Here is a 14,367-nt window from a genome sequence, read left to right as displayed (position 1 = left end):
TTCTGCCCGCCGGGGAGGGAGCAGAGCCCCGGGCGCACGAGAGGCGGCGGCGGCGGCGGAGGCCCGGGTCCCAGCCTCCTCCCACTTGCAAGGGGCGGGAAGCCTCGCTGGGACTCACGCTCGTGCGCTCGCGCTCGCGCAAATACGGCAGGAGGAGTCGTGTTCCCGGGGCCTTTTCCGAGGAAGTCTGGAGCAATTAGGCTCAGTCCGCGGAGGGCGAGCGGCGGCGGCGGCGCGGGCGGCGAGTCGGGGCCGCCGCGCAGGCAGGGAGGGGGCGGCCGGCCGCCCGGCGGCGACCCGGCCCGGCCGCCACCATGGGCTTCGAGCTGGACCGCTTCGACGGCGACGTGGACCCGGACCTCAAGTGCGCGCTGTGCCACAAGGTCCTGGAGGACCCGCTGACCACGCCGTGCGGCCACGTCTTCTGCGCCGGCTGCGTCCTGCCCTGGGTGGTGCAGGAGGGCAGCTGCCCGGCGCGCTGCCGCGGGCGCCTCTCGGCCAAGGAGCTCAACCACGTCCTGCCGCTCAAGCGCCTCATCCTCAAGCTGGACATCAAGTGCGCGCACGCGGCGCGCGGCTGCAGCCGGGTGGTCAAGCTGCAGCAGCTGCCCGAGCACGCCGAGCGCTGCGACTTCGCGCCGGCGCGCTGCCGCCACCCGGGCTGCGGCCAGGTGCTGCTGCGGCGCGACGTGGAGGCGCACATGCGGGACGCGTGCGACGCGCGGCCCGTGGGGCGCTGCCAGGAGGGCTGCGGACTGCCGCTGACGCACGGCGAGCTGCGGACTGGCGGCCACTGCTGCGCGCGCGCGCTCCGGGCGCACAACGGCGCGCTGCAGGCCCGGCTGGGCGCGCTGCACAAGGCGCTGAAGAAGGAGGCACTGCGCGCGGGCAAGCGCGAGAAGTCGCTGGTGGCGCAGCTGGCAGCCACGCAGCTGGAGCTGCAGATGACGGCGCTGCGCTACCAGAAGAAGTTCACCGAGTACAGCGCGCGCCTCGACTCGCTCAGCCGCTGTGTGGCCGCGCCGTCAGGCGGCAAGGTAGGCGCCCACTGCAGAGGGCACCAGGGTCCCTGCGCGTCCTTTTGGCTACCGGGATGCAGGAGCATCCCACGAACGTCCCTGCTTCCTTCTTCATGCCTGTGTCATCGCCAGGGCTTGAACCTTTCTAAGCTTGGACGTACGGTCCTTGTAGACTAGACCCAGTGAAGCACAGCGCCTTCCAGGGCGTCTGGAGAGGCGGACAAGAACCCACAACCGAGCGTAGAACAAACAGCAGCAATGTAGCTTCCAAGTCAGAACTGTATTCAGAGGTTTTCCTGCTCAGATCAGCTGGCTGGTCTTGGGACGTTAAGGTTGGGCACCCTGGTCCCTGTTCAAGTGTCACAGAGAGCACCTCTATCCGGGTACACTCAGGGTTCCAGAAAGAAGTCAGGCATCCTACAGCGAGTGCGGATTAAGAAGGCGGCCAGCGAGAGGCCGCTGGAGGAAAAGTTGAATTTAGCTGTGAGCTCTGCTGCCAGCTAGCTGAGTGACCTTGAACAAGCTGCTTATGCTCTAAAGTTGGAAAGTGGTCCAGAGGGACTCGGCAGAGGGGAGCACGGCCAGGCACCCTGGGTATTTACCCAGGAATTCTAGAAGGAATTTGAGGAACCTGCCACCCAGTGTAACTACTAAAGAACAAGTCTGCTAGAGTTGGAACCGTGTTCCGTCCAGCGGCGAGTCAGGAGACTTAATCTCCAAGTGCCCCCATTTCCCTGAAAACAAACTAGGTGATTGTCAGAAGCCAAGGAGGGGACACAGCACAGGCGTTGGCGGTGTGCTGGTGGAGAGGACACGCTCCGGCTTCCAGGGGCTTCTTCTGACCTGTCCTCCCAGGCCCTGGTGGATGGTGGCGACAGTAGTGGCCACCACCAGCCAGTGCTTGCTCTGCTCCAGGTCTTTACCTTTTTAATCAGGCAAGGATTAAATCGGAGCTCAGGTGTCAGAGCTGGGTATCGAACCCACAAACACCTGTCTCTGCAGGCCAAGCTTATAACCGCTATTGTGTTGCCCGTCTGGTTAACCACAAGTACACTTTATTGAGTGTTTATTATGTGCCAGCGACTGTAGTCTGCACTTCACGTGCACTATCTGATCCTTCACGATGAGGAAATAGGTTTGGAAATGTTACAGAACTTGGCTCAGATCCAGCCCTCCCTGCTCTGCGATTCAGAGTCTCCATCAGGGTCCACAGCTGAGCTGGGGTTGAGCATTCAGGGTCTCCATCAGGCTCCACAGCTGAGCTGGAGTTCAGGGGTCAGGGTCTTTCTAAGGGTGTCCAGCTGAGCTGGGGTTCAGCGTCGGGGTCTCTCCTGAGGGTCCACAGCCTGGGTGCGAGTGACACTTTGGAGCCCATGCTTTTGTGTTGGTGGGGTTGTCACGTGCCCTGTGGCTTGTTTGGTTTGGTTCCTGGTCTCCTCCAACTCCGTGACAGTAACAGTCCTCTTCTCTGAGTGATTCCCATAAAAACTGCCTGCAGACATTGCCAGGTGCTCTTTGGAGGGCACCCTGGGGAGAACCACTGGCTTCCTTGATGGTAAAGGCCACAGTTTCAACAAGTGAGAGCGTCCACCTTGTTGGGGAAGGCCGTGCACTGTGCTTGTGGCCACTCTGTGGCCGCCCTGCCCCTGATGGCCTGGTGGGAGGGACACACTTGCCCAAGGGTCCCAGAGCCTGTGTCTGCATTGCTTCCCCTGCCTGTCCCTTTCCCTGATCCTGTCCTGCTCAGCAGGCCTGCAGGCTTTTGCCCTTCCCCTCTATTCCCTTTACCCCTTTCTTCACCTACCCCTCTCTTCCCCCTGCCCCTCTGTCCCCCCGTCTGTCAGCTGCAACCTAAGCAGCTGGCCAGCTCTGGGCAAATATTTACAGCTCCACATCTCACCCAGGGCCGCCCTGGTGCACAAAGGCCTGTGTGAGGCAGCCAGTCTCCAAACCCAAGGGCAGGGCTTGGTTTCCAGGAGGTGCCTCGTTTGGGGGATGGAATTCCTGAGCTCCCCCAACTTCCTGCATCCTAGTTTTAAAGTGATGCTTATTTATAAATAAGCCATTCACTCCCCACCCCCAAGTTTATACATCATTCATTGTTAAGCTGGTTTATTATTTCTTTTTGCCTTTCTGTTTTCATTCTGGAGTGTTTGAGTAAACTATTGCTCAGAATTAAAAATATGATACTTGACTCAAAGTCGTGGATGTGTTTTGCAGCTCCGTTGGGTGGGCGGGTAGGATCATCAGTGGTGTTTGGCTGAGGGACAGGATGGTGCTGTGTGAACCGACAGAGAAAGTTTTGTTCTGGGCTTTGAGCCTCCTCACTTGGACGTTTGTGGACCTCAGTGCCAGCATCGAGGGCATCCAAACAAGGTCTGGCCTGAACGCGAGTATGGATATTGTCACTCAGACCTGGGACCCTCAGCAGTGGCACTGGGAATGACGACTCTGTGTCCTCAACACTCTGTGGTCATCTACGAGCCCCGCCCAGTGGACGCTGCTTAAGTTCGGTTTCTCTCTCAGCATCTGCTTCTGCAGCTTATTCTCTTCCAAGGGACAGGATTCAGGGCTTGTAAAACAAGCTTGGAAGCAGGAGTGGCATCCACTTCAGAAATAGCTTGCCTCCAGAAACCCTATGAACTGGGAGAAAGGATGAAACTTATACAAGTGTTCAAGACTTTCATTCATAGGGTCGCTATGAGTTGTCTACGACTCGACGACACTTAACAACAACAACAGCATAGAGAGAGCTCTGTTGGCCTAGTGGATAGAAAGTGATGCTACCAAGTCAAAGGTGGGTGATTTTAATCTGTAGCCCTCAGGCCTGGTTTTAATTGTTTTTGGTCAAACATTCTTCTAAGTGGTATAGCCCTGGTCTGTCCATTTGCTGTACAGAGGTAACTTGTGGTTGCTGTGATGCTGAACACTGTGACACTGATGAGTCAAATGTGAATAGTGGTCACCCATGGCGGACAGTGTTTGGTGGAGTTACCCGATTAAAACAAGCTTGGAAGCAGGAGTGGCATCCACTTCTGAAATAACTTGCCTCCGGAAACCCTATGAGCTTGGAGAAACAATAAAAGTTATACAAGTATTCAGGTCTTTTGTTCATAGGGTCGCTTTGTATGAGTTGTCTAAGACTTGAAGGCACTTAACCACAACAACAATCTCATGCACCACATTTTTGGAAAACACAGAATTTCATTTGGTTAACGAGCCCTGGTTTCTGCTTTTCTGTCACAAGCTACAAATAACCAGAAATTCCCTGAAGGTTGTAGATGGCTGGCTTTTCAAGTCCTAGAACGTGTGCCCTAAAATGAACCTGTGTCATTTCAGTGATCTCAGGGGTTTTGTTTCTGTGTCTGACATCTGCTGAGGACGGAGGGTTTCCTGGTGCGGCACCTGCTGAGCTTAGTACGATGGGCTTCACCTGGAGAGCTCGTTAAAGCACTAACTTGATGTTCCCAGAGGGGGAGGCTGGTGGTGCCGGTGATTCCTGAGCTCAGCTGTTTATGAACAAGATGAGAAGTTCAAGTTCACTCAGAGGCACACTGGGAGAAAAGTCTGGTAACATCCTTAAAAGAACAACCACTGAAAACCTCTTGGAGCAAAATCCCCCGTGACTCACGTGGTGTCGTCAGGATTCTGGGCTGACCACTGGACAGTGGGAATGGCTAGCCACCCTGAGCCTGCTGCTGAAAGGAGCCCTGGTTGCTGCTGACCCTCGTCTTCTGCTTGCAAACAGCTGGACGAGATGAGCATTTAGGCTCAGATGCAGACCCAAGCGTCCTTCCTCCACACTGTTCGGTTCTCCTCCTGATCACCTGAGTCTTCTGCCAGGAGAGTCTTAGAAAGGCAGGGGTGCAGTTCTAAAACGCAGGCGCCAAGCAGTCAGAAGAATGGCCTCTGGGACCTTGAAAAGCCTCGCCAACCGTGCTGGAGCTGCGACAGATCTGGTGAGACCACAGTTGGTGAGCTCCCCCCCACCCCCAGTCTCCCACCCTGCCTAACCCACCGATTCCTGAACAATACGCGCCCCTCCCCTTCCTGGGAAGAAGTCGTTTTGGACATTCATCTCCTTGAATTGTTAGGAAACTTGAGATTCATCCTTGACACCTTCTGCCCTGTCCGTCCAGCCTGTCATTTGTTGTTAGATGCCACTGGGTCAGTGCCAGCTCACAGTGACGCTGTCTGTGGACAGCAGAGCAAAGCCTTTCCTCTTTTTGCAAATCTCTCCTGCCCTTCTCATGGTTCTGTACATGGACACATGGTTCCAGCTGCGGTATCAGCCGTTGTGAGGGGTCTTCTCTCTTTCACTGACCCTCTCCTTTACCAAGAATGGTGTCAGTCTCCAAGAATGTGTCCTGCTTGATAACATGTCCCAAGTACATAACATTAAGGCTTATTTGTTTTTAAGGGTCCTTTTTGCTTAGAAGAGCAGTACTTCTTCCAAAACAAATGTATATATTCGGGCATCACTTGGTGTGTTTGGTATTCTCTGGTGGTCTTCACCAGCACTGCAACTGAGAGGCATTCATTCTTCCACAACACCCCATGGTCATTGTCCAGTCTCTATATGCATATGATGTCACTGAAAATACAGTGACTTGCATCAGGTGTACTTCGGTTCTCAGAATGTCGTCTCTGACTTTTAGCATTTGGAAGAGGTCTTTTGCAGTAGATTTACCCAATGGGATATAGCTGTTTTTATGTCCCATTGAGCCACCTGTGACCCATAGTGACCCTTTATAGAGCAGCTCTGAAGCCTGCCCTGTCCTGAGCCAGTCTCACTGACTCCGACACACCAAACCCCATTGCCCCAGTTATTGTGTCAATCCATCTCCTCTGGGGTCTCTCTCTCCTGAACTGCCTCTCCACCCTTCCCAGCATGATGTCCTCCTCTAAGGACCTGTCCCTCTTGGCCACATGTCCAAAGTATGTGATACAGAGCTTCAGAACCCTAGACTATGTTGTTTAGATTTTTTGACAGCTGCTACTCTGGGCGTTGGGTGTGGATCCAAGGAAAATGAAACCCTTGACAATGCCAGTCTTTTCTCCACATGTCGTGAGACGTTGGTCCATCCGGGGGCTTCGGTTTCTTTATGTTGAGGTGTGCTGCATGCTGAAGGCTCTAGTCTCTGGATTTTATTAGTAAGTGCCCCGAGTCCTCTTTCAGGACACAAGTGTGTTGAAGGCTTTCTGCTGTCACACCCTTCTCAGGTTTATTTGCTTGTCATTCAAGTCGGTCACTAAGTCCTGTTTCATCTCCTGGATGCTTCTTAAATCTATGCAGCGCCGAAGCTTCGCTGAGTTATCATCTTGGTTTAACACGTGTTTTCATAAAGTTGGCACTTACTGGCTTCGTGGACAGACTGTGCCTTTGAGGGGGGATCCTGAGCCCTGTAGAGTGGTTGGCAGCATCCCTGGACTTGACCACGAGGTGCCACACTGCAGTCACCTGTTGTCCCCAGGCTGCCCTGTGGAGCACACATTAGCTGGGAGGGAGGACCACACCCCTCAGCCACCACCTCCTCTAACCACGACAGCAGCTCCCGCTCTGTGTGTTCCTTCTTCGTCTGTCCTTCACCTGACAGCGGAATAAGCTGGCAGACACCTAAAGTCTCATGTCACTTCCTTCTTCCACCCTCTAGGCCACCCTGGATCTTGAATGGGTGTGAAGTCCAGCATACTCTGGCTGCCCCCAGCCACCACCTGCCTCCTTTTTTCTCCTATCCCCGTCCCACTGGGTGTGACAGTTCCAGAAATATGCGTCCAAGACCTTCGCTGTCTCTGGACCTTTGACAATGTGCTTTCCTCCACGGAGAACATTCTTATGACCTCTCGTCCCTGGTAACCTTCAGCGCTCCGCTTCTAAACTCCGCTCTCAGCTCACGTCTCTGCCCCCGGGAAACCCTCTCTGACTCACCACATACACCTGATGCCCTGATTTCATAGCTCTGCCACAGCTATAACTAAATCATGAGTTGTTAATGGTCTGTCTCCACAGCAGACCACACTAGCTGTCCTGCTCAGAGCTGTGTCGCAGCCCTGGGAAGGGTGTCGTGCACACTGCAGGATTGAGCGTGTGTGCTCGTGGGTGGACAGTGGGCCCGCAATGCTCCCAGGGCAGCTCTCACACTGTTCAGATCACTAACCAGGAGTGGGTCTGCAGCCAAAAGCCCACGTTTCTCTGTGACCCACGAGTTAACAAAATTGGTAAAAATAGTTTCCAGGCTGTTGGGAGGCATTCTTTCTGTTCTCCTAGGTCCACCCAGGTCAAGTTCTATAAAACCGCAAGCCCCAGAAACAATTTAGGCCATTCCAGAATTCCTGGAGACAAGTGGATGTTATGACGACTGTATTAAAAGATGTTCCAGATGTCTCAACACCTTGGGAAGCATCTCTCTGACTTTTAACCATTCGCTAAGTTTTCTGCATCTGAAAAGCTGTGACCAGTTGCTGCAGCATTGGCTACGACACAGAACGGCCTGGTGCAGCTAAGAAACCGGCACGCTGCTACGTCCATCTCTTCCTGTGGTTTATGAAGAGGACTTGGCTTATGACGTGTTACCCAAGCCTGCTAGATTTCATGATTGCAACGAGACAGTTTGGATTTGGGATTCTGACTTTCCTAAAGTCTTTTGTGTCCTGAAATGATGCTTGCCTGCTTGTGGAAGTGTTTGAGTAAGAATGCAGTTATGTGTTGGACTGTAAGTCTTTTGAAAATAAATGATAATCTGAGTTATGCTGCCATGACGTGTGTACTTTATGTCTGCACATATATTAGCTTCTCTACCTGCGTCACTGTGTGTGGTGGGATGGTGAAATGGTTGTGTTAAAGCCAGAAGTCAGATTCTAAGGGCTTGACATCAAACGCATATTCCGTTCCCAATATAAGAACAGTGCCTTCTCCTGAGTCAATGTCTCCTGGACATCTCACACAGCGTCCCCCAGGATTGTTGGAATGCATACTGCATGCTTCTTCTGAAGTACAAGGGTAGCGGTTCAGAAGCATTATTTCATGTCGTTGTCAGAAGGACTCTTATGTAGGAACACCTATGAGTTTAACCTCCTGACCACCCATGAAAAAACAGGAGCTCTGGAGGTTAAATAATTCACCTGGCTTTGCCTCATTCGGCCTGTCTGATGCCTTCTTGTCCCTGTTGATCATATGTGTCCGTCCTGTGCCCAGGTTTAAATCTTCATAAACCTGATGGGGAGCCCAGTTAAGAGTAAACAAAGCAGATCGTGGATATAGGAAGCCTTAGGCAAAATGATAAAGAGAGCATACTGATACAGTGCTCTCAGATACAATGGTGGCTCACTGCTTTGATTTGTATCTTAATTATTCTAAGAGCAGTAACACCTTCCCAGGCGTCCTTGAGTTCAGTTCCTCACATTCTTACCACTGTGCTGGGCACCGTGCTAACACTCTCAGATGCAAAACTGAGCCTGGCCAGCTCTAGCCCGTGGGCACGAGGACCCACGTGAGCCCTGGGAAGCAGGGCTCTTCCTCTTCCTCACTCACTCGAGCTCTGAGGCTTGGGTAACATCTGTCCCCCAGTAACTAATGGTGTTCTAATAAGTCGGCTCCAATAAGGAAGGGAAGTGGTGTAACATAATGGTTACCTTGTAAAGAAAATGACTAACAGATGGACGGAGCGCCCATCCTTCTCGCCCACCCTGCGCTGATATCCCCCACCACTTACGCAGGGCATCCAGCTTGTCAGGGGCCCTGCAGCAGCTCTGTCCCAAGACAGAGAGGAGGGTGGGCACGCCAGGCCAAGCAGTGGGAGGTGCAGGGACAATGTTATGTCCAGCAGTGATTTCAGAGGCACGATGTCTTTGCTGCCCGTGAGTGTGGACAGGTGTGATATCCTTTCATGTGTAGAGTGAAGGGCGGGCTCCAGGGTTACCTGGATGGGGCTGGCTAATGACCAGCTCCAGGGGTTGGCAGTGTTGGAGATCAAGCCACCCCTCTGCATCAATGTTGAAACTCTGGCGCAATCATTTATAACCCCTTTAAGTCATAACTTGGAGAAGGGGCAGCGAGAGTGCTGCTTCGAGGCGTGGCTGGAGAAGCTTCGTCTCACTTACTTTGGGCTTGTTTTAGAGGAAGCTGTCTCACTTACTTTGGGCTTGTTTTAGAGGAAGCTGTTCTTGGAATAGGACATGATGCCTGTAAAGACAGAGGGTCAACAAAAGAGAGGAAACCCTCAACAAGGTGGATTGACCAGTGATTACAGCACTGTGGTTATCAAAGGTGGAGAGGACAGCAGGGCATAAGCCACCGGTCAAGGCTGTTGTCAGGGTCACTGTGAGTTGTACTCAACAGACCTTAACAACAAGAAACCATAGCAGCCTCATCTTTAAAATGAAATGACACTTATAATAAAACAAAATATAAATATATTTTATGTTGTTGTTGTTAAATGCTGTCAAGTCGCAGGCAACTCATAGTGACCCTATGAATGAAAGTCCTGGACATCTCCTGTATAACTTTTGTCCTTTCTCCAGGTTCATAGGGTTTCCACAGGCAAGCTGTTGTGGAAGTGGATACCACTCCTGTTTCTAAGCTTGTTTTAATCGGGGAGCTCCACCAAACACTGTCCACCATGGGTAACCATATAATAATATAATAATACCTTTAGAATTAAATGAGATAGTATGTGAAAAGCACAGGATACGATGTTTATTGAACATCTCATATGTGACTCTGGGTTATAGAAGAGGCTTCTTTGACCTTAGCGCTTTGTAAATCATGAATGAAACCAGAAATTTGGAGTGATTGTTGTGCTGTAAAGGAAAGCTTTTCCTAGTGAGTCCTGTTACAGGCTCTGATTGACATGTTTGCTTTCTGTCCTCCGATTGCATTTGGAAGGTAGATAAGTTGGAAAGAAGGATGCCCTGTCAGCTTCACGGCCTCTAGGACCAATTCTGGGCTGGGGTGTGAAGGAGGGGGTTTCAGGTTGTGACTAAAATGAGGCCACGTGATCTGTGAGTGCAATGTGTGTGTCTCTGTTACCTGTCTAGTTAACACAGCTCATGAGAGGCTGACCCAGCAAAGGGTCTGCCTTCCATAAGCAGGTCCTTGGGGACTGCACGGCTGCATCAGCCGTTTCTTCCTTGCGATTCAGGAAAGAGGTGCTGCAGTTTGAGCAAATGCATGTTGTAAGCTTCAGACATCCAGTCCACCCCTCAGTCCACCACCTGGAAGTGTTGCAGTGCTGTAGGACTTTAAGGTTTTGTATCTTTTTGTCTTTATTTGTATCTTGCTTTGGGGAAGCATTGCTTGTGGGTGTTCAGCAGGAAAAAAAAATGTGTGAGTTTATGATGAAAAAATAAGACAAAATTTTCATAACGTCGATGAGACTAGGCAGACAGGCATTTATGCTGTTTTCAGACTAAAAGATCAGATTGGATTTTGTGCCTGTTAAAGGACTGAGGTCATCCCCCTCGTCTCACATCCTGATTGGTGTGACCAGGGTGTTCCTTGAAGCAGGGGCGGTGAAGCTCCATCTCAGGTGCCCTGGGCGTGTGCGAGGAGGTGCTAGTCCTTGAGGAAGGACATGAGCGTGGGACGGAGGAAGGTCAGAAGAAGAGAAGACGACTCTCCGGTGACTTTGTCTGATGATGGGCTTGAGCACATCTGAGGTGATGAGGGTGACACCGGACAGGACAGGATTCAGATCTGTTGGTCCCAGGGTCACTGAGGGTCACGGTCGGCTCCTTGGTGCCTCACAGCCGTGTCAAGTATTCTGTGGGGAGCATTAGACCAGAGAAAAAGGGGTTCTCTTTCTTTTCACGAGGCCTTGCTGCGTCCTCTTTTCTCTCCAGTTCTCCGCACCTGTATTGGCGGCAGGTGCGCCTTTCTACCGCTGTGCTTCTGTCCATTTTCCATGTATTTTGGAGTGTCTTCCCTCTTCCTTTCTGCTGAGTCTTGAGGAGTTTCTTCCTATGTTCTTCAAAGAACCCTCTTCCTAGAATTGGAATTTGCGCTCTGAGAAGCTGCGTCATCATTAAAAGCAGAGCTTGGACTACAAAGAGGAGGAACACATCTGAGTGTGGGGCGAGAGGAAGGCCCACATCCTTAGGGGGCCCTGCTGGCAGCCAGCTCTGCCTTCTGCGCCCCGCCCCCAGCCCTGCACATTTCTGCTTGGAAGGAACCAAACGGAGGGCGCCCTGTTGTCACTCGGCAGTGGTCAGGGCTGGTTCCCAGCTGTGTGTGTCTCAGAGCGCTTTCCATGATCTGGGCAGAGAGGTGTCGTGTCTCCCCAGATGCACAGATCCCGCAGTCAACAAGGCACGTTTCTCTGAGCCCTCTGGGCAGCGATCCAGGCTAGCCAGCTCTTGCCTGTGCGTCCACAGCCAGGAGGCATGGCCAGCACTGTCACTGGTGGGAAGGTGTTTTCAGAGGGAGCCCACATGGACAGTGCCTGGATGGACGCTGGGAGCCGCTGCTCTGACTGTGAGCTGGCACGTGGCCAAGGCAGCCAGGCCAGGCCGCTTGGAACAGATAGTGACAGCAATGCTGAGAAGAGAAGGGACTTGGCCCGCAGAAGACAGTTCACATACTTGCACTTGATTATAAACAGTTTCTCGCCCCCCGCCCCCTTCATCACTGACGAGTCACAGCTGGCTCCTCGCTGACCCTCCAGTGGGTTTTCAGAGTTTACATCACTTAGGGGAGATTACCCATCTTTCTCCCACAGAGCAGTTGGTGGATTCAAATTACCTGCCTTTGGGTTGGCAGCACCTCTCCTTAGCCACTAAGCCATGAGATCTCCTGTGAACAGGCAAGCTAGGTGGGTTTTTGTTTTGGTCTAAAACAAAGCCCATTATAATTTTGCTTTCTTAAAGTGACTTTTCTTTTGACTTTGAAGTTTCTGTCCAGTTAGACCTTGAAATGAACATTGTACAAGTTACACTTCAGGTGATTTTAAGACTGACCTGCAAGTTGTGTGTAATGACATGAAAGTGAGCAGAATCACCTTGCTCGCTGGTGGCCTTTCATTCCTGGGGACCCCTCTACACAGTGGGGAACATGCTTGCTGGTCCCGCCCCCTCCCCATAACTGGCTAATGATTGGCTGCTCTGTCCCCACAGCTGTCTAATGATTGACTGACTGGTCTGACCCATGACTGGCTGGTGATTGGCTGTTCCATCTCCATGATTGCTTGGTGATTGGTTGCCCCATCCCCATGACTGTCTAATGCTTAAGTACACCATCCCCATGACTCTTGGTGATTGGCTGCTCCATCTCCATGATTGCCTGGTGGTTGGCTACTCCATGTGCTGCAATCCCAAAGGCATGTGGTTCAAATCTACCAGTTGCCTTGTAGTAGAAAGCTGGCACACAATAACAATAATAACATGACTGGCCAGTGATTGGCCACTCTGTCCTCATAACTGGCTGGTGACTGGACAAATAGTTGGTTTCTGGAAGTAGATGATAAGGTTTTTCTTCCTTGTCCATCTTCTCTAGAAGCTCCACTGAAATCCATTCAACATCGTCACCACAGACAAGCCTTCTCTGACAAGCCCCATTGTGGCCTCCTTTCCAGTGGCTGGGGATTGAACCTGAGGCTCCATCATGGAAGACTAGGGAGCTCCGGTGGCTTAGTGGTAAGAATTGTGCTGCCAGTTCACAGGTACACAGTTCAAATCCACCACCTACTCTGTAGAAGACAGATGGGCAGTTTCTTCCTGTGCAGCTTATGGCCTCTGAAAACCCACAGGAAATGTCAGCTTTGGATCATTTCCAATTCAACAGTACACAACCGAAACTAACAGGGAGGCCTGGAATTCTACTACTCAGCTACTACTTTGTCTCAGATAAGCCATTTGTACCCCAAAATTGAGCTCTCATTTTTGCTTGTGACTCACTGGCTGAGGGGCTTTTGATGGCTTCTGTCACTGCTCAGTCCTCATGCTCTGCTCTCCGCTCCCAGAGGTTAATGTGCCTGTTCCTGTTACAGTCGGAACACCACCGGTTCTGCCGGGATGCCTCTGTGCTGCACTGTGGGCCCTGATCTCCCGTGAACTGGGTCATCCACTGTGGCGACAGGGCCACTGAGGGGCTGGTTGGTGCCACTTACCCAGACTTAGGGAAGCAGGTGATATGTTTGGACTTGAGAATGTGTGTGGATTCTTATTCCCTGTCAGAAGTGGGTGATGGTGGGTCACGCCATGTGGTCCTGGATGCTGAAGGCAATATTTTGGATCGGAAAGGAAAAGCTTTGGAGAAAGCTGTCGTCGAAGGCCCTCTGACCTCCACTGTTGTTGTTCTGTAGCTTTTTTAATTTTTTATTTTTTTAATTAATTTTAATGGAAGTTTCCAGAGACTTAGGGTTTCTAGTCATTCATTGTTGTACTTTTCTCCCTGCCCACCCTGTCCCCCCAATTCACTTTTCTCCTTGATAAGTAAAACTCTTTCATTGTTATACAATCTCTCCCCCCAAGTTCTCCAGCTTTTTAGAATTCCCACAAGACCTGTTGGTGAGGTACAGCTTAGAGCAGCCAGAGGAGACGCCTCCCCGGGCCCCTGGTTCACTGCCGCCTTCACCATCCACAGCCAGGATCCCTAGGTCTTCGGCTGGAGCTTTCTCCTCGCTCACTGCAAGCCACACTGTTCCCCATCTTTCTTCTTCCTGAAGGCCTCTTCTTCCATGTCAGGTCCACACGTGTCTGGTTTTCCTTCGCGTGCCTCGCAGCCCTGCTGACCAGCACCAGCCTCTGGTCATCGGAGCTCACCTGAAGGTCCTAGCTGAGCATCTCTTGTCTTCCTCAGTCGTCTCCCTCCCACCGCCTCCAGAAGGTCTGGCTGCTGGAACACGTACTCCAACTGTCTTGAAATATCCTTCTATTTCTAGACTTAGAAAAAGGAGACAAACACGTGGAATTTCCCACCATGCCTGGTCGGAGGCTGTGATGATTCTATACCTCTGTCTTCTTCAGCCTAGCTGTTGAATGCTTGCTTTAGAAGAACTAATTTAGAATTCCATATTCTCTGTTGTTTGGCTTTTGTTGTGAACTGCTGTGGAGCAGGCCCGATTCAGGGTAAGCAGCCATGTGAAATGCTCTGGGTCCTGCACCGTTCCCATTGCCGTGGGTGTGGTGCAATGCACTGAGGAGGCTGTGCGAGTCCTCAGTAACTTCACAGAGTCCTTGTGTGCTGCCAAAGGTGTGCTGCAATGCTTTGAGGAAGCTGAGTGTGTCTTCAGTGACTTCACAGAGTCCCTGTGCACTGCCAAGGGTGTGCTACAATACACTTCGGAGGCTGCACATGTCCTCAGTGACTTCACGGAGTCCCTGTGCACTTCTGAGGGTGTGCTGCAATGCACTG

General features: G+C 51.8%; 1 protein-coding gene across 1 annotated transcript in view; it reads left to right on the top strand.

The window, feature by feature from the left end:
• Nucleotides 1-236: 236 nt before the first annotated feature.
• PDZRN3 (PDZ domain containing ring finger 3) overlaps nucleotides 237-14,367 on the top strand; it is a 273,094-nt gene continuing 258,963 nt past the window's right edge. Inside the window, exon 1 of the mRNA XM_006890639.1 lies at nucleotides 237-1,037. Coding sequence (XP_006890701.1) covers nucleotides 315-1,037 — 723 coding nt within the window. The 5' untranslated portion in view covers nucleotides 237-314. The remainder of the gene's footprint in view (nucleotides 1,038-14,367) is intronic.

Source organism: Elephantulus edwardii, unplaced genomic scaffold (assembly GCF_000299155.1).
Source record: "Elephantulus edwardii isolate Elephantulus edwardi_28Jun2011 unplaced genomic scaffold, EleEdw1.0 scaffold00091, whole genome shotgun sequence".
Taxonomy (NCBI): domain Eukaryota; kingdom Metazoa; phylum Chordata; class Mammalia; order Macroscelidea; family Macroscelididae; genus Elephantulus; species Elephantulus edwardii.
Note: the sequence above shows the minus strand (reverse complement) of the source record. Positions and strands in the feature narration are given on the sequence as shown.